Below are 20461 nucleotides of genomic sequence, written 5' to 3'. Positions count from 1 at the left end.
GAATTCGCGTGGGCGGCTTTGTAAATGCTTTTCCCATGTCCGCGTACATACATCAGCGTATCTATATTAAATTTAATGCCAAACTTTTTTACGCCCCGTGAATATTCATCCGACCAAGTTATATTCGTCCCGCACATGGTGCACACGGACACGTCGGCAACCGTATCCCAGAAAGCTTTCGAAGCGGAACGAGATTTACTGCTTTGCAAGTTCTTCGTTAGCCTCCTCTACTTTCGGATTACACTTTGGTCCTTTGGTTCTTTCCTCCTACGACTTTTACTACTCGAAAGGATTTACTTGGAAATATACGAAATCTCGATTAAAATGATACATTTGCTTGCTTACAGATTATTATGGCAATCCGATCGATATCTCTCGATATAATCGATACAATTTTTCACGAATTAAGAACTCTAAGCGAACGTAGCGTGTCTCTCATTACGGTAGATATGTCTCCATAGTGTAACATCCGATACTTTGTTGTATTACGTTAAATATTGATTTCTTATTTAAGTCGCATCGAATTGATATAGAATGTCAGGGGAACAAAAAAAAAAGAGAGATTTAGTTACCATCAAATATGCTACGTTCGTCCAAAGTTCTTAATTCCTAGAGAATTTTCGTCGATCGATTGTATTCATCGATCTTCGGTAAAGAGAGAGCTTTTAACTAAAATCATTCTTGGCAAGGAAACGATTAATATTATTATCCGTCGTTATCGTTTAATTGAATCATTTTAGAAATATTTCAAAGGATAGGTGAAAATGATTTCGTGGCTGTAGGATAGGGATTATTCGAGTTATCGAAACAGTCGGTAAGGATTTTCGTGCCAGTGTGTAATCCCAAAGGACAGAATTAATTCGTCGACTTATCGAAGTCGAAACTAGCGCGCCCTGCTATAGGATTTCCTTCCTAAGCGAGTCACTTTATAAAGGTGCCATAGCGTTTGGAACGTCGTTAGAGAAAATAACGACGGTGTGTTTTCGATTAAATCTTCTTTCCAAAACCGGATTACCATTCGAATAAAACCCACACTTCGTTATTAACTTTTTTTTCTCGCGAGAGGCGATCGACCTCGCGTATTCTTTGAAATTTTTTGAATCATCATTCCCCTACTCCCTTTTCCTTTTTTCTTCGTTCTTCGTCGTCTAATATTTTCCATTTATTTCTATGCCACTAACTAACAGTTCTCACGTAGAGAACACAAAGTACGAGATCGATGGATTATACTAATTTAACTCGAAGTCGACTAATTATCCGTATAGGATTGGAACGTAGATCATTTTCGCGACAGCAGTAATTAGCCATCGAACCGAGGATGCAATTCTGGGAAAGGACTAAGACGTTCGTACCGAAGGGTGAATTCTCTTCTCTCTCTCTCTCTCTCTCTCTCTCTCTCTTTCTTTCTCTGTTAGGAAACAGTTGGATATTACTCTGTCAGACGTACAAGTCGAGATGATTTTCGTAATATATCGCTCCACTAACGACGTTTCTCGTGAGACGCTTTTAGACGAGAAGTTTCGAGTTTAGTTATCGTTTTTTCTTTGCCGTTCTACAATTTCCTTTTTCACTTAACTGGTCTACGAAACACACGTATGTTTCTTCTGTTAATATCACTTTTGTTAATATTTAAAAATCCCATGCCAAAAGTAAATATCGCTCTTCCATAATGTTTTTTTCACGCATTAACGTTTCCGTATTTACTGAAAAAATTCAGAGAGCGCACTTTGATCGATTTAAAAAAGAAAGAGAAATATTTAATTAAAAAAAAGGAAAAATAGAGCGAACATATACGAGCATTAATTACGATTCATTTAACGACATACGAGCGTAACGATGTACGCCAATTTGTACGTGCAATTAACTCGACATATCGAAGACCCTTCTGATCCTTGCAACCGTAATGATTCGTAGGTAGGATACAAATCGACGTTCGCGTTATGATAATTCGCACGTCGGTGCTCGTTAGTCGATGAGCTAGAATCGATTATTTGCCTTTGCGAGAGTCGTTATCGTGCTCTCTCTTTCTCTCTCTCAAAGTGTATTGTCTCTTAAAGAGAAAGAGATACAGATAGACAGACAGAGGATCGATTAACTAGAACGAAAGTTCCGTTGTCGCGGGACGTGTTTGCGGTGTAAACTTATTGACGTGGCTTTAGGTTTTGTAACATCCTGTAACGTCCATTTAACTAAGGATATCTAAACACAAGAAACACTTGTTGCTGCTCCGATAGATAAAAATCCAATATATCAAATCGTCACGTAAAAAAGTAGGGCAATAACTCCGATAACCTTGAATATGTTTGTTCTTTTTTAGAAACATCTTACGTCGTTATACCGCGCTTACTTTGCGAATATTTATTTCAAAGCTCTACGACTTTCAGCCTCGGAGACATTCCCATAAAATATTGATAAACGATTGATCAAGGATTTGTTATAAGCAATTTTTTTATAAACGAATTCCATCTTATCTCGTTAAAAAGAAATTCGGATCGATTTATAACATTATTACACACATTAATGAATAGTTGATAAACTTGTTTTTTTTTCTTTTTTTTTTTTTTTTTTTTTTTTGATCGCAGAAATAATCTTTTCTTCGTATTGATAACTACCTCATCTATTATACGTGAGAATATCTTTGGAGCCGAAAGTCGTAGAAACTTGAAACAAATACGCGAAGTAAGCGCAAAGTAAGCGCAGAATAATGGTGTAAGGTAAGCGCAGAATAACGATGCAAGGTAAGCTAAGAAACCATCACCTTCTTCCTACCCGTGTATAATATATACTCCTTTTCGCGAAGACAGTCTCGTTATGTTTGAATATTATAATAGCGATGATAGATACGTTAAAGCGCAGAGTGGACTAAAAGTTTTTAAGCTGTCTCAAGAATCAATTACCCTCTTTCGAGACTCTTTAGGCTAATTTTTCTTCCTTTCGAAATTGTAAAACTACGACCGTAGGAACTTTCGGCTCGTCCCACGAAGACGAAAAATTTAAACAAATTCGAGATCGTGGTCGTTTGAAGAACTTTCTGCGAATATCTTGTCAAAGTTTTGAACGTTCCGAGTGCCTGTTCGAGGTATTTTCGAAACTTTGATTTGCTCGAGGAGTAAGAGAAACAAAGAAAGCCGGAGAAAAGGAGAGAGTAAAACAGAAGGTTGCTCGATGAAGTACGAAGCGAGTATATTTCCCAAGTGGCACTTTTCAATCGTCTTTGATGCGAATATAGGAACTTTGCGAGAAAAGCCTCCTTTCCAAGCGTTACTCGTCCAGAGAAATATTTTGCAGGATCGAAATCAATTCGCCCGACTCTTTGCGAGCTATCGAATCGAACATTTTACACCTCGAAGCGTTTTATACATTCGACGAGTAAAACAGAAAAAGCCGATAGCACGCGCGCACACAACGAAAATTTTGTCGTTTCAAGATGTACGAACGAGTGTCCTCGGTCAGCGTTCAAAAACTCTTGAAATATTACTTCAAAAGCGTCATTATAAACTAGAGTAAAGCTTCTCGTATCTCGAAGATTCATCGGGGAGTTTAGAAATATATATAACGAAAAAAAAAAAAAAAAATAAAGAGTCCAAGTTTTTCTAGAAACGTCGAAGAATTCTATCGTCGAACCGTCAGACGAAACGACAAAGTCTTTGTTCTTGTTGCTTTCGAGAAGCAGTGGTGGTGGTAGTAGTAGTAGTAATCCTTCCACGTTAACGTACACATATATTTCTTTTACAGTAAAGCTCAACCTACGCGACGTCCCTTTTACGTCTATCTTATATCCACCGTTCGTGCTTTTATTTCGCGAGAATATTTTGAAAGACACAGGGACCTTAGGCATTTCCGACTTTCCCAGTGACTTCCTTGGTGGTACCTCGGTGCGTCCGTGTGCGCGCGTACGTGTGTGTTTTATTATCGATAAAGGCAGCCGTTCGCGAAATATTTTACACGTTCGTCGTCGAACGGAGAAAGGAGGAAGAGAGAAAAGAAGAGGAGTCGTCTTTCAAAGATTTTCCAACGATCGGCTGCGAATGTTTCCTTGCTTGTTAACTCGAAATAAGATTTCGTATTAATCCTTTCAATCGACGAGTATATCGTCGGGTAGGTCGGTTATTTCCGCTCTTCCTAACTAACCTTTTTAAAAACAGCTTGAACGAGCAATCGATATGGTCGTACAAAAGACGGGATATCGATCGGCGCGCGTGTGTTTATAACGCATTACATAATTAACCTCTGAAGACCTTGGCCTTCTAATATTAGAAAATTATATAACATGTCTTTTTCCTGACGTCGAGATCCCTCTTATCGTTTTATCTTCCTCAGCTCTTAGAACCGGACGATTTTCTTTGATTTTCGTTTTATCCGGACGTCTTAACTTTGATGAAGGAAGAAACATGGCGGTAACTTTTCGGAAACTAGGTCTACCTTCGAATTTCGACCACGAATCCCCTCGAATGCGGTTGCGGTATCCGTACGTGCGGCGTACTCCCATTATCTACCGAATCGCAGGATGCGGTATATCAGAGAAAAGAAAAAAATCCCTAAAGCTTCGGCTTTTCTTACGTTACCGTTTCTCATGCTTACGTAGATACCGTAGCATTCTGCATCCGATCGGATGGAACAACGTTAGACATCGGCAAGCCTTGGAGAATCACATCGAAATAAAGTTACGAGAGGTCGAGAGGATAGACTCTTCTCTATGGAAATAAAAATCCTATCGTTATTTACGATCTATACCTATATCCTGCAAATATTTCACGTTTCTCCTTTAAATACGAAGAGTCTGCGAGAAGGAACGCGATAGGATGAGAATCGATTCGGGATACCGGACAATAACGTGATACGATTAATTAGAATAATGACGCAGCCCATCGATTAGTTCGAGCTAAATGATTCAGCCACCAACATATTTCGTAACGTTATTTGCGCGAATGCGAATCGGGGATGCTGGAACACAGCAGCTACAAAGAGAGGTGGAGAGAGAGAGAGAGAGAGAGAGAGAGAGAGATTATAGCTTATTCTCTCTCCCTCTCTCCCCCTCATTGTTGAGCGAGAGACCGATATATTCCATGGGCCAACTTTACATATAACGTCATTACTGTCTGCTATGCGAACACCGTGTATTGTCTCGACTTACTTGCCCATACTTCGCGTACAATGATGCCTAGCGACCGCATTGTCGCATTAGGCACGATGCAAAGGAACGTAGAGAGTAGAGTCAGGGAATAGAACGAGAGTTGGGGCGACGGGGAATTTGACCATGTTTAACCGTATGATATAAACGAGAACGAATGCTCGTCAAAGGCACGGCACGATTTCGCGATCTCTCGCTCGTTTTTGATTTTACCTCGATCAACGTCGAAACGCGTTAATTCAGAAAAATTGAATGAAACGTCAAATGAATCTCAACCCATAAAGTTGGAATAAACGAATAAATCCGTTACGGTACGTAGTCGGAAGAACGGAGATATCGTTTTTCTCTTATGTTCCCAGGAGTCCTCGGGCAACGGCTCGAGAAAAGTGATATTTTTCCGTGGACGTTAGGAGCTAAAGGAAAAACAGAAGGTTTTAACGTTTCGTTGTTTTCTCGTAATCCTTAAGACCGTCGCAGAAGAACTTTTACGTGCTCGCGATTCTAAAGAAAATTTTCGACGAGCGAAGCGAATGTATAAGGGGATCGTATATTATATTCTCGTAGAGAGAACGTAGGCCTTGACCCAAAGTTTAGAAAGGATAATTCATAGTGCTTTGCGGGTGGTGGCAAATAAATCCGTATCTTGAGGTAGAAACCGCTCGTGTGCCAGTACTGGATGAGGAGAGAGAGAGAGAGAGAGAGAGAGAGAGAGAGAGAGGAAGACGGAGAGAGGGACTACTGCGGTCAATGCCGGTTGCGCTCGTATATGTCATTAGATAGTGTACGACGTACTATATTGCTCCACATACAGGGATTACCTAGGACGCGGTTGGTACATACATAGGTGTGTTCACCCAACGGTAAATACTAGTCGATGATTCGGTCTCTCCCTCAGGGGACAGCTCGTACGACAAAATTCCTAACGTTTTCGACGATCATTCGTCTTTCTTTCTTTTCCATTTAAATTTCCACGACTAATATCTTTGTCCCGTTTTCCCTTTTCCTTTCCTTTTTCTTTCTCTTCTTTTTTTTTTTTCTATTTAATCGAGACTAGTCCCTTTTAAAGTCGACAATTCGTACTTTCCCTCTTTCGCGATCGAAAGTTAGTACTTTGTATTTGCTGTCTACTTTGATCAAAGGGAATATATAATTGGAATTAAGAAGAAAAGTTGACGTTTATTTCGAGGACCGAAGGGAAAGGGAGAGTCGAGGATTAACGTCTTCGCGGCGGAATAGACGTACGGTGAATAAATGACGTTAAAGGAGAATATTCTTGGTGGGAAAAGTTTTGATGGGAATCCTGAAAGGACGAGATGAAAGTGCGTTTGCGGACTCGTCGCCATATTTTTTTTTTCTACGAATCGCTTAGATACATATTGCGATTTTTCTGAACTGATCTCTCTCTCGTTCTCTGTTTCTCTATCTATCTATCTATCTATCTATCTATCTATCTATCTATCTGTCCGTCTATCTCCTTCTTTCTCTCTGTTAGCGACGATCGTATTTGGAGGATTATCTCGGGGAATTTCCTGGTGGAAGATTAAACTGCGTCGAAAGTGTGCATGAAATGGATCCTCGCGGAAGGCTAGAAAATTCTTCGTTCCCTCGAGGAAGAAAACGAAGAGACGACGAAGAAGAGGAAGAGGGAGAGAAAGAGAAGGCATGCATGTGTGTCTATGTCGAGTAAGAGAGAGACATACTGCTGGTTGCGCATCGGGATTTAGAAAATGTGTTTTTCCGATCCTCGAGAATGGAAACTTATTTTCTTCCACGGAGTTTCACTTCCTCGAGATTGAGTAAGAAGTTCGACAAGTTTTGCCCTGTGCTGTTTCGCGTATGTTCGAAAGACGGAGAAGGGAAATCGTTGGAGAGAAAGAGTGAGAGAATCGTTTTCGCTACTAGAAATTCGAGAGCTACTTTTCTTTTTCTTTTTCTGTTCTTTTTAAGAAGAACGATGCTTCGTACAAAACGACTGACCGAGACAAGACGAATACAATTTGGTAGAACTTTTGCGAATCCATTACTTTTTCAAATCTTTCGAGTCGATTCTATTCCTTTTGATCGAAGTTTTCTCCAAGAGATCGCACGTTGAAAGCAACGATCATTTCTTCGATACCTTTTTTTTTTATGACTGATAATTTCGAATTTTTTTTATGACTTTAATTCGCTCGTTAACACATTTAATTAATTTATCCAATGATCTCTGGCTGGTTCGATAATTCTAATTTGGAATATTTAAAGAAAGCAATATGTTTCTTTATCTTTTTAGCTTCTCTCGATAAGCGAATATAAACTTTGTACCGATTTCTCAAGTATCTTCCATAGTTTAACTTTGATGCGTCTTTGCAACTGCTCTTTCTATTAGTTTCTTCGTTCGAGTAAATCGATTACAAGTATCATGGATTAATAAGTCCGTTAAATTCGTAACTCTCGAGTTGCTCTTCGATGTCAGAAGGATTACTTCCTCGAGGAATGGAATATTAACGAGTTGACTAGAGCTGACGTAGAATTTTCAATATAATTCGGTCGATGGTAAAACCTATGGTTTTACCTAAATATTATCGATTATCTCGAGATTTCATTTTCGATTTCGATAATTTTTTTGCAATATATATATATATATATTTTTTTTTTACAAGCATTATTAGATTTCTTTTTCTTCGTTCCCTTGATTTATTTACCCTTAAATAAAGTCAAACGCGTCGACAATTTCCGGGTTTTGCTGGGTTGTATCGTCGATAAGAGCCACCCCATCGAGCTCCGTAGTTCACGTGTGTTTTCCGAAAGCACTTTTCGCCTTTGACCCCAATATTACTACTACCTTTTCTCTCTCTCTCTCTCTCTCTCTCTCTCTCTCTCTCTCTCTCTCTCTCTCTCTCTCTCTTTCTGTTCTAGCAGCTTAAAGGTTAAGTACCAAGGTAACGAGCCCCTGATAAATCGCTACGACAGATTCTTTGAGCTCTGCCATTTATCGATCTTCGGTAACACATCTATCTTTATATGTACATATAAGAGACAAGTTACAACAAAGTAAATATACGTACGAACTAATGAGAGAAGAGAACATAAAGCTCGACATCTCATTGTACTTTACTATAAAGTTATTGGAGCGTTATTTACGTCCCCTTGTTGCATTTTTCTCTCGTGATATCCTACGATATATCGAAGAAATATCTCTAAGCCAGAATTATATAACGTTGACAAACTTTGATTAAACTTCTTTCAACATTTTTATCGCGTTTTGAGGAAAGATTGCTTATTATATACTTTATATTTCTCCGGGTTTCAGTCTCCCTTCCTTTCTTCGTGACAATTCTTAATTGAAAATTTAAATTAGTAACCGTCTTATTCTTTCTTTTTTCATTTTTTTTTTTTTTTTTTTTTTTTATCAAAGTCCTAAGCGATTCAAAGAAACGATCGCGTTCATCGTGCATGTCTGACATTTTGAAATACGTAGGAGCATTATTTGTAGGCCAACCGTGGTAGAAGGGTGGATTCAAATTTAAACGTAGCGACTTTTTTCAAGTTTTTGTTTGCTATTTTTTCTTTTTTTTTTTTTTTTTGGTATTTTTTCTTTTTTTTTTTTTTAAGACTGAAAGATAAAGAAAGACGTACCTATGTCCATTATATGTACCTCGCCGAAATGACGTGAAGCATAAAGATGAAGAAAGCCAAAGGCGAGCTGCATTCCTGTAGTGAGCAACAGGGCGAGAAAGCCAGCTGCACATACCAACCACCCCCAGCCACCCTCCGGATAGAAATGCGCTCGCATACCAGCGACGTCTATGCCTGATAGGAAAAAAAAAAGATTATCCTCTTAACGACGACGTCTCGTTAGATTCGATCTAATTAACTTTGAAATATTTTCATCGCGAATATCATAGAAATATTATTTGTCATTTCATTCTTCAATAAGTACGACGTATTGCCAAATTTAGTCTTATAGAACGAATTAAAATTAGTAAATAAAATCGAGTTTGATTTTCAAACGGTTCGTGATCTCGCATTCGAAATTAGTCTTCTCAGCTGTTAAATTAATCTCTGGAATCGCTTGGTACACGTTCTTAAACAAACATTATATTTGCATAAGCTCGAAGATTCGACGTTGTGCGTGAAATCAAATTATTCTATAGCGTTTTCGCTGCTAGGAAGAAAATAACGGATTTCAAATATGACGTTGTTCTACCTGTACGTCGCAATGCGGGAACACAACGATGAAGAGTTCGTAAATCACCAAGGACCCAGTTTGCGTTCCCTGCCAAGCTTTCCTCCGTGTCGGTATATCGTATACGAGTGTCTGGAAAGGACGAAACAAGAAAAAAAAAGATGGATCAAATCGATCTTTCTTTCGAAGACTAAAAATCATTCGTTTCGATTACTTTGGATTATTTTCGATTATTTTCTTCCTCAAGATGACTATGGTAACTCGATAAAATCCTGAAATGAATTGAAAACTCCGCACAGACGTTCAACGTACATTGATATCTTCGTGACAACCACGCGCGCGTTATTTTCCACGTCTCGCATTATTCTGACGTACGTACGTTCGTTCGTAATTGGATCCAATTTAAATAAGAAATCGATAATTGGCATAATACGCATGAATGCTGCGAGTATCGGATGTTACGGGAAGGGTTAAAAGGAACGGGATCTTCGTCGTGTAAAAAGGAAAATAGTGTAGAAAGAGGAAAAAGAAACGGTACACGGAGAAAGACTCGCGATTACGTTGAAGAAAGTGGTACATTAAAACGTTCACTTCTTAGGAAATACCAAAGTAGCTCGTATGTAAATTAAGCGCACGGTTGCGAATCGTCGTAGTTTCTTTTCAGGAGTTGTTGACGAGGAAGTAGAAAGAAGAAGAAGAAGAAGAGGAAAAAGATGAGAGTAGTAGAGTATTAAAAAGAAGAAATTGGAAGGGTGGTGCATCTTCTTAAGGAGCTGTAGCTGGGTATCTTTCGGCTTCGTAACGTTGTATTTGCGTGCTCCGGACAGCTGAAGACGACGCGAGAAAAGGAAGAGAGAGAGAGAGAGAGAGAGAGAGAGAGAGAGAGATACAAAATAGAAAGAGAAAAAGGAGACGAGAGATGGAAAGAGATAGGTAACAGTTTGCACGAAACGATCGACTCTGGTAGAAAGATCGAAGGATCGTATTCCTTCGAATTATTTTCTCATGGTTTAGCAATAGTAGATATCCATGTATTCAAGGATATATTTATACATACGTATGATTCAGATAGGAAAAATGTATCTCTTCTCTAACAAAGTTTTCCCTCGAACATCCAACGATTTCGACTTTTCTCTTTTCTCTCGATTGGTCCAAGTTATATCGCGATATTAACTGGCAGCACATCTAGCATTTTCGATATTGACAGTGCGACATCGAATTATCGATTTCCGATAAGTCCGAGAGAGAGAGGGATATTGTCGAGCATTTAACGTAAGAATTTCTATGGGGATTTATCGGTTATATTAAAAATCTTCTTCCTTCTGCTTTATTTTATATACGGGTATCTTAATGCGTTATTACTTGTAACGTTGTAATCGAATACCTTTCTCTCTACGTACGACGTACATACGTTGAGTTTGCGTGAGAGAGAGAGAGAGAGAGAGAGAGAGAGAGAGGGAGAGAGAAAGGAGAATATTTTTTAATGGAAAAGAAAGAAATGAGAGAAAGACTTAGGTCAAAGTGTTCATGAAAGGCAGATGACAGTGTACCGTGCAAGGGCAGAAAAGCGATGGCACTTTAAGTAAAAGGTAAAGAGAAAAGGGCTTTGGATGACTGTAAAGTGGAAAGTGAGATCGTACCGACTCGTCAAAATCTAGAATTTAAGTATAAAATGCAATGAAATTCCCTATCTGTCTTTCTTTCTCCTTCGTATCTGCCCGGAATTTTCTTTTAATTTCATTCACGTTCCTTTCTTTGTTTCTTTTTATTTATTTTCTTTCTCCCTTTCTTTCCTTTTTCCTCATAATTATGACATCTATTTCATCATTTCAGATCCGGGTTCTGACCTCTTTTCTCTTCTTTCTTTCATTTTATCTCGTTCCTTTTCTTTTTCCTTTAAAAGTTTAATTGTTAGTTAGATTTGAATCGAATAATTACACGTGTTCCATCATAATCTCGAGAAAAGCGGCTTAAAAAATAATACGGAACAAATTTTCCCTCGTGAAAGAAGCGGAAAGAGATAAAGAGGATGATCTACTAGACCGAGAGAGAGAGAAAGAGGTAGCGAGACGAAGGGAGAGAAAGGGCTGACAATGAGAGAGAGAGAGAGAGAGAGACAGAGTCGGTGACGCGTCGTAGCAAAGGTGCAGAAAAACGGGTCAATGATTGTGAAATAGAGAAGTGGAAATATTTCACGTGCGGACTTGCGAACTTCAAAAAAAGTTTCTAGGCTTTTGTAGTTTTACAGTTTGAAATAAAAAAAAAAAGAAAGAAAAGAATAGCTCAAAAAGTTTCGAAAAAAAGAAAGAAAAAGTATAATGATCTTTAAAATCACCTGGAAACGTTTCGGGCTCTCGCCGCTAACTTAGTAATATAAAAAATAAATCGTGTTTGGGAAAATTGCCGGGAACAATTAAAATTGAAATATAGTATGAACGATTAATTAATCCGATCTTTATTAGGACGTGAAGTATGATGTTTTTAATGACTCTCTCTTTCTCCGTCTGTCTCTCTTTATCTCCATCTTTCTCTGGGCAATGATAAAAAGTAGTACCTTGTGCCAAGAGAAAGAGAGAAATATCGCTGAAAATGGAGTTTGCTATAAAAATCCTGACACTTCTGGATATGAAATTACCGTGGAAGGAATTACAAGGCCGCCATTAGGTAGCTCGCAAAAGTGTGCTGGGCATAAAAATTGCTGACGAGCTCGTTCCGAAAGGACTGGAGGAAACGATTAAATTGAATTTCACGGTTCTCTCGGTACGACAAAATATCTTTGAGAATGAATTGTGACCTTTCGATCGGACGACAGTTTTCCTTGATCTCTCTTATCGATACTTAAACATTATCGATTCAATTTCAAGAATGTCTCGTTAAGTGACTCCGTTATCGAAACGCTGTCGAAACGAAGAAGATCCTTTCAAAAGTGTGTGCGCGCGCGTGCGTGTGTCTGTGTCTGTGTATGAATAGTTAAAGGACGTTTAAAAAAAATCTACTATCGTTCGTACGACGACGAATGAAAAAACTAGATTGATATTTAATCATTACAGTAGAGAGTACACGCGTTACGTATAATTTATACTTTTCATACGAATTTTGCATGACGATAAGCAGCCTTTAAAGCGGTACGTCTGTTTTCCTTTTTCACGTATGTTATTTTACAAAGCGTTGCAATCTAAACTAGCACGAACGACTGTACCTTCATATTTCGCATATTACGCGATTTCTCGCGCCTTACTCTCTCTCTCTCTCTCTCTCTCTCTCTCTCTCTCTGTTTCTCTCATTTGGATTACACAAGTTTCACCATAAACTCGCGATAATAACGCCGTAACGTTTTCTACTCGCACGATGAACTTTGCCCTTTTGGAATAATATCGTGTTCCATTTCTCTCCGTCCCGTTTTCCTTCGGCCTTCCTTTTCTCTCCTTTTGTTAACGATTAAACGAAACTGCATCCGTCCTACTGTGGTAAACCTATCGATCGGAGTTTCATCAATTTTCCGTCCCGATCAAAGATTAAACTCTTTAGAACGCAACTAAGAGCATACTAAATTTCACCTCTCGAAAAGTTTCCTCTCTACGATATAAAAGCTCGTAGAAAACTTGAGCAGATGGATGGGCTTCGATTTTCGTCCTTGTCGCGGTTGTATTCCATAGATTGTTGGGTCGGAGGGTGGATGGTAGGCAGTTAGCATACGACGTAGAAAAATGATAGTATAAAATGGAAGAAAAGCTTGCTCCCTTTACGTTACCAACGAGGAATACGTGCTCTCTTTTCGAGTTTTCTAAAGGTTCTGTCTCTCTCTCTCTCTCTCTCTCTCTCTTTCTACCTCGTATACTTCGCATATTATCCGATTTTCCGCGTCGTGCTTTCAGCTGAAATCCAACTACAACTTCTAACGTTAAGCCACGGTAATAATGTTCTTACGTTTTTCCAAGTGTACTCTAAAGAACTTTCAAATAATGTCAATCTTACTAGATTTCTTTCTTCTTCTTCTTCTTCTTCTTCTTCTTTCTTCTTCTTTCTTTCTTTCTTCTTTTTCTAAAACTCGTCAGCGAAAAGATTCTTTCTTCGTTATTAGAACGAACGTATGATATCAAACTAGCTATAATAATTTATCATAAAAGAGATCGTTTGAAAAGTATTTTCGACAGGGTGTTCATTACATCCTTCTATTAAAATTTTTAAAGTAGACTTCTTTTTTCAAGCAGTCTCTTGGAGCATAGCATCGATCCTTTGATTCCTTTTTTTTCTTTTTGTTGGACGTTTTCATCTCGCTCCAATATATTAACGAGTTCGACGTATTCAAAGAGTATAAAGAAGCGAGAAAGAAAGAGAAAGAGAAAACGAGAGAGAGAGAGAGAGAGAGAGAGAGAGAGATCTCGCAAAAGAAAAAGAACGAATTATTGTTATAGGAAAGTAAACGTAATACTTAGACGTGTAATGGACGAAGAACAAATACGGAACGTGGTTTTAACGAAGATATCAGAGAACCAATTTCACTTGGCTTTTTACATATTCATATCGCAAGGGACGAACGTACCTACTACTACTGTTATATTTCGTAGACAAAGCGTTTTACAGGAGTTAACCGTTATACACACACACACACACACACACACACATATATATATTTTCATAAAATGGCCGAAATTTATGCTAATTGAAAACTGAATGATAACTCACCGCCATGATAGGAACTCCGATGCGGCGTATAAGTTCCATTCTGTTGTTGACCCTCCGTACAATGACTGGGCGTGTAATACTGCATAGGATGATGCACATAATTGTTAGGAGTGTTCGATGCGTGAATGGGATGGCAGTGTATACATCTTTGCGGTGTCTCTTGTGGACACTAAAAAAAAAAACAAAACGAAACAATAGAAGAAAAACACCACAAATTTTTTTTGTCTCGAAATAGAATTTTTCTGGACGTAGGTAGGACCAAGCGTGTATACGCACGTGTGTGCGGACGTACACACATCGGATATAAAATAAAACTAGCTTGACGATAATTAGAGCAGTGTATACCTATATCCAATACGAACGTGTCGTTTCTATAGCTTCGCAATCAGGCCTGTTACGGAAACGGATATCTCTATTGGCTATTGTATCCCATCGTAGAGACCCTATCGCACCTATATTCCACTGGTAATTCCCTTTATATCGACTATTTTCGAATCGACTTTGGGATACGTAGATCTCTCGATATCGTCATTCAAATTAATCAACGCAAAAAAAAAAAAAAAAGAACAAGAAAAGTCCGATAATCTCTGGCTCGACGCGAATGTTAACTTTACGACTTTATAAAAATAGACCGGATAGTTTGAGGTGTAAAGGAAAAGGGAGAGAAAAAAAGAAGAGAAAGAATAGATGGATAGTTGAAAGTAACTTTTTGATATCGGCGTGTCGAAGTGCTCGAAGAATCGTCGAACTATTACATTTAAAATTGCATGCTGTGGTTCACTGAACGAGAAAGAAAAAAGTTCGTCGTCTCCCTCTCTTTCTGTCGAGTCGAGGAGCATTTCATCGCAATTTAGCAAAACGTTATTCGACTCAAAGAGAAAAGGTTGGATGTGCATGAATGAAACAGGAAGAGTGAAATACAGAGAGAGACAGAGAGACAGAGAGAGAGAGAGAGAGAGAGATACAGAGAGAAACATAGTCGTCTTGCGTCTTGTTACCTGCATGGAATGCTGGGAACGCAAGGATCGTATCGAGCCAGCTGGGTGAAGAGAAGGTACACTGCCCCCAAAACTCATCGCAGAGTTTCTGCATCCAGCAGTAGCACCGGGGGTGGACCAACCCCCTCTAACGCTCGCTGCCGTAGTCCACCCCATCCCGCTTCCACACTCGTCCACCAACATTTTCACGATAATGCGCACCACATTTTATTGCCACTGTACTACGTCTTCTTACGCTCCGATGCGCATTCTCAATAAGAAGAAGGATGAGTAAGATGAGAAGAAAGACGAGCCGGAGAAGGAAGCTGCCGTGTTATCGAAGACGAAGAGGAAGACGTACAGGACGAAGACGGCACCTTCTTCCTTCTATTCTATCGTTCGCGTCGATATCGAGAAAAAAGAGCCGGCCATTTTTCGACCCATCCCTTCTCGACATATTTCCTTTTCTTCTTTCTTTATTTCCAACGATCTTTTTCTTCTTTTTCTTTTTCTTCTTCTTCTTCTTCTTCTTTTTCTGCTGTCTGTAACCAGAAAGAACGAAGAAAATGAACGTACGATTTTTATCATATATTTCTTTTAATTCTATTAATTCTATAAACGATTGCCTTTTACGTAAAAAAATAATATTCCTTTTGTATAAATAAAATTTGTATGCGATAATATAAAATTTGTTGCGAGGGAGAGAGAGATGTGAAAAAATTGAAGCACGGCAAAAAGTATCTCAGGATTATCTGGATTATTGCTCTCTTTATTTTGTTTTGTTAGTTAGTAAAGTACCGAGAGATACAGGGATTATGAACGATCAGTGGTGAACATGGTTTAATAAAAGGAGAAAAAAAAATGTCATTCTCGTAACGCCATTCATGAATAAAACGCATGGACTTTAGCAATAGGATTTGCTGGGAGAATTTCCAACAGCGGATTCTCGCGTTTAAGCATTTCGATGTATAACGAGAGAAAGAGAGAAACAGGGGATATGTTATATGCGTATGTTTGCGCGCATCGCATCGATATTGACAAATTCGTAGGGCAACGAAGCGCAAGCATTTACATACATACGTTTTAAACAGTTAAATTTCATTTTCCCAGAGGCGCCAAAAATATATTCCAAATATTTCATTTTAATACCGTATCAAATGTGGAATATGTAACAAGTGCGAAAACGATTGGTATTATTTTTCTGACGGGATTCGTGCGTGCTTTATAAACACGAAATATCTATCGATATTATACGCGTTTTCTAATCGATCAGCGATCGCCACTTAAAAAAAAAAAAAAGAAAAACAATAATTTCTTGCGGATCGATCGAGAAAGGATCGGAGATCCGAGTAGTCGAACACAGGTGGACGGAGAAAAAATTGAGAAGGAGAGAAATGAGACGAAAAGTCGTAACGAAGAATCGTATCCAATTAAATTATATCTTCCCCCTTTTCTACGTCATTGTCGCGAGTTCTCGTAGGAATAAAAATTGGCGGTGTAATTAGCCGTCTCTTTCTCTCGGGTTGCTAAAAAATACGTGTCTCGTAAAAAAAGAAAACATAAGAGAAAAAAGAAAAAAAGTGACGCTTATTAAAACCTTGCCTAGCAGAACTCCTTGCAATTACTAACATTCTCTCTCTCTCTCTCTCTCCCCTCCCCTCATCCTTCCATTTCCCTTTCCCTTGGTTCGTGTCGTTGTCAGAAACCCTCCTAGGTAGTTCCTTCTCAGAGCGTATTCTGGCATCGGTATGCAGAAGTCGCGCCGCAGGCCTGTCGTAGGCGTTTTTGAAATATCTGTAATAATTCCGTGCATGCACGGTATGATAACGACGTCACGGCCGCGTCTACGTTAATTGGAATATCGCGTATGCTATGTCGACTCATTGTTGTATACGTACGTCTCTTTCTCTCTCTCTCTCTCTCACACGCACACACACAAACGCACACTCTCTCGATCGTTAAAAGTATCGATTGTGCAAACAACTGCATCGAACGTGTATCGTTGTCGCCGTCATCGTCGTCGTCGTCGTCGTCGTCGTCGTCGTCGTCGCCGCCTAGTAGTAGTAGCAGCAGCAGCAGCAACAGCAGTAGCAGTAGTAGTAGTTGTAGTAGTTGTCATCGATGCCGGTTTCGTCGATTTAATTAAAATCGTTACGAATTTAATTAATTTGCCTTTAGAGAACGCCACGAGCTCACGGCCGTACAAACGCTGTTGGTATTCGCTATATACGTCCTCGTTTTCATCTTTCTTTTCATATACTCTTCTCTCTCTCTCTCTCTCTCTCTCTTTCTTTTGCTCTCCTCGTTGGAGAAAACAGGATGGAAGAGAGAAGCTATTTCGATGCGTTTCTACTCGGTACATTCGTTATGCATCGATTCAATTTTTATTACATTGCAACCGTGCGAGTTCAAGTTATCCTTCGTCGTCGTTCACGCCTTCGTTCTTCATGCAATATGTATTGCGAAAAGTAAATAATAGAAAATGGAAAGAGTTGTATGACAAACGATCGGAAAAATTCTCACTGTGATACTATGTATGTATCTATTTACGTTGTATCGAAAGAGAGAGAGAAAGAGAGAGAGAAAAAGAGAGTGGTTAAGCTTGTTGTTTGCTTCCCTTCCAAAATACGGAAACAAAGAGAGAGAGAGAGAGAGAGAGAGAGAGAGAGAGAGAGAGAGAGACAGAAAAATAAAAAAAATATATTTATCGAACGCGTGAATACGTGCGTAACCTATGTGTGACCTCCCACGTGTAAAATATAAACAAGCCAAAGTCAAATCGAAAAAGCAAACGCGACGCTCTCGGTCGTCCTATCTAAAACTTATGTAAACAGAAAAAAAGTGGATAGAGATACAAAGAGAGAAGGGGAGAGAGAGAGGGGATAAAGGTGACTCGAGCATAATATTATATAGAAATTCAACCTCGCAGTCCTCTTATTCAGCGTCCAACGGCCGATCTTACGACAATTAATATCTCAGCCGTTTACGATATTTCGCCAAGTACCGATAGCTGCATCGTTTTTCGTGATATCAGCACATATTTAGTATTTATTGCGTCGAGGAAAAAGTATAATTCGTTGTATATTCGAGAGTAAATTAACGCGGTAGCACTCTCGTGGGTTTGCACGAAATTTATTGGTAATTTATTTTAATAAATCCGTCTCCGTTTTTCTCTCGGTTTTCCTCAAACTTCGAAACGACGCGTCCTCGCTGTCCAAAACCGACGACCGAGTGAAATTATTTTTCACAAGCGAATTTATCATCGATACGACAAAGCCTCGACAAATCGATGTCCGTTGAAATGACGTTACTAGAAGAAGATTTGTAAGTATTTTACGACGATTCTCTCTGACCGTGTTGTCGTCGTAATAATTGTTTATACGGCGTCGCTCAGTATTTACATTTAATAACGAACCACTCGATAAAACGGAGACTCGTTAAATAGCGATATTAACGTAAACGATGAGCAGCGCATTAAGGTTTTTAACGTTTACATTTATTCCCAAGGGTAGAAGGGAGGAGAAAGTCGACGCATGTACGCATGCTCCGCACTAATGTTTTAGTACGCTCACCGCCAACGGAATTAGCTTATCGTGTAGCAGTCGTTAAACGAACGGTTAATGTACGTAAAATCCAATTAGCACTGGCCGTGGTTATATTCTCATATCAAGTTACAATCGCTAGTCAGGCATTATGTTAACGACGCAACAGGTTCGAGCAAAAAGAGTGCGTGTAGGAGTATCGGTCGATAATCGAAACGAAAAGCAAAGAAAGGAGAAAGAGAGAGACAAGGGAAAAAAGGAGAGAACGAAAAAGATTTTTTTTCTTCAGATCGATTAACGATTACGATCGTACGTCTTGTTTAACCAAAGTCTTTACAGCCGAAAGGTAGTCCCTCTATTAGAACGGTCCTAGGGAGAGAAAGCTATAGGAAGTTTCGATCGGTTCGTCGTCCCTAGAGATGGAGACAGAGGAGACGAGGGAAGAGGATGCTGCGGAATATAGAGAGGGGAGGAAGAGGTGGAGAGGAGAAGGTCGGCCAGCGTAATCCCGCTAGATTGAATCCACCCTCGAACTCTGGCCAGCCGGCTGCATGATGTTGCCGGATGATCGTGTAACCGTCGCTGGAAGGAACGACCGTATCATCCACCCTTGCCATCTCTATCTCCTTTCTCCAACTTCACCTTTTCCTCCTCCTTCTCCTGTCGTTTTTGCATGAAAACATTTCCGACAGGTTGCGTCCACCGAATTCTTGGCCGTTTTCGCATCGGTTTGGTAAATCCCTCGACCCGTCCTTCGATCGAGAGGAGAACCGTCCGACAATGGCAACTTTTCATTCATTCATTCATTCGTTCATTATTTATCTTTTTTTCCACACACTCGTGAGATCTTCTCTTCTCCTTTTTCTTCTTCCTCGCAAGTTCATGCATTCGAGAATTAACTTTATTCGACGACGTTTCCTTTGAAATATAGAACGAACTTATTGAATGCGTTGGAAAGTTGAAGCGATCGTTCGTTGCGCTTTATGCGAGAAAATGTGACCGAGATATCGAAAAGGAACTTACGTTGGAAGAGAATTTTTCTTATCGATCGAGAAACGCCGGTAAGCTCTTAGGAAGAGCTCCCTTGCTTCTTGAAAAATAATTAAGTCCTTCGAGATCTTTCGCGTGCTTCGATTTTCTCGTATAAGTAGATCTTTCTTTTCGTATCTCGTATTTTGGTATGAAACAATACCATTCGTTTGTATCACCACGTACGTATCTATAAGATTTTTCTTACGCTTTCTCGATCGTATACGGAAAATAATCGATCGATCGTTCGATATCTTTGATATTATTTACGATCGAATCTATTTGAAAAAGGTGAATTTGAAAATGGAATTTTCTTCTTTGCCGAAAGACTCGAAGAGTACGACGATGAAAATGTAGGAAGATCGAAGAGTTATCCATTGTGAAAGAAAACACAGGAAATTCCTTTTTCTCGACGTTGGAACATCGAATTCCATCGGAAGTAAGAATCGCATTACGTTCAATCGCGATGGTATAAAAGTATTTTCTTATCTCAGACACAAAAGCCGGTTTTATGTCGGCGATTATTCTTTGCGTATCCTCGCTTATAACGTTTCCGATAAAAACGAGCGGAAAGGAAAAGACGGAAAATGAGTGGATAAGTACTCCCTATCGAATTACCGAGCTTCTTTTTATTTATAAAGAGTAAAATTGTTTTCGTGCTCGCCGAAGCGACAGACGGATCCAAATTTTTCCAACGATCTCTGAAAATCGATCGCTCCTTTTCGAGATCGTTTTAAGGCTTGCACGGTTTTACGTGCTCGAAGAAAAGATTAGTCCGAAACGTCTCGAAGGGGAGTGAGCGATTTTTCGAATCGTCCGAGAACTTTTGGCTCGTCGTTCGTTATACATTCGCTTTGATTTCTATCGTATTAAGCAAAAGTTTTTCTTGGAAATTTCGCTGCGTTCAGCTTTTTTTTCCCTCGACGAACGA

General features: G+C 39.3%; 1 protein-coding gene across 2 annotated transcripts in view; it reads right to left on the bottom strand.

Moving 5' to 3' along the window:
* Window positions 1–20461, bottom strand: part of LOC122636373 (monocarboxylate transporter 10-like) — an 85353-nt gene that overhangs the window by 18079 nt on the left and 46813 nt on the right. For both annotated transcript variants that reach the window (XM_043827524.1, XM_043827525.1), the window contains 4 exons: window positions 14981–15501; window positions 13983–14151; window positions 9318–9428; window positions 8747–8920 (listed from right to left, as the gene is read on the bottom strand). In XM_043827524.1, the coding sequence (XP_043683459.1) occupies window positions 8747–8920; window positions 9318–9428; window positions 13983–14151; window positions 14981–15163 (637 nt within the window). In that variant the 5' untranslated portion in view covers window positions 15164–15501. Of the gene's footprint in view, window positions 1–8746; window positions 8921–9317; window positions 9429–13982; window positions 14152–14980; window positions 15502–20461 lie in introns of those variants that run through there.

This window comes from Vespula pensylvanica, chromosome 21, assembly GCF_014466175.1.
Source record: "Vespula pensylvanica isolate Volc-1 chromosome 21, ASM1446617v1, whole genome shotgun sequence".
NCBI classification, from domain to species: Eukaryota; Metazoa; Arthropoda; class Insecta; order Hymenoptera; family Vespidae; genus Vespula; species Vespula pensylvanica.
This window is presented reverse-complemented; position numbering and strand designations above follow the sequence as displayed.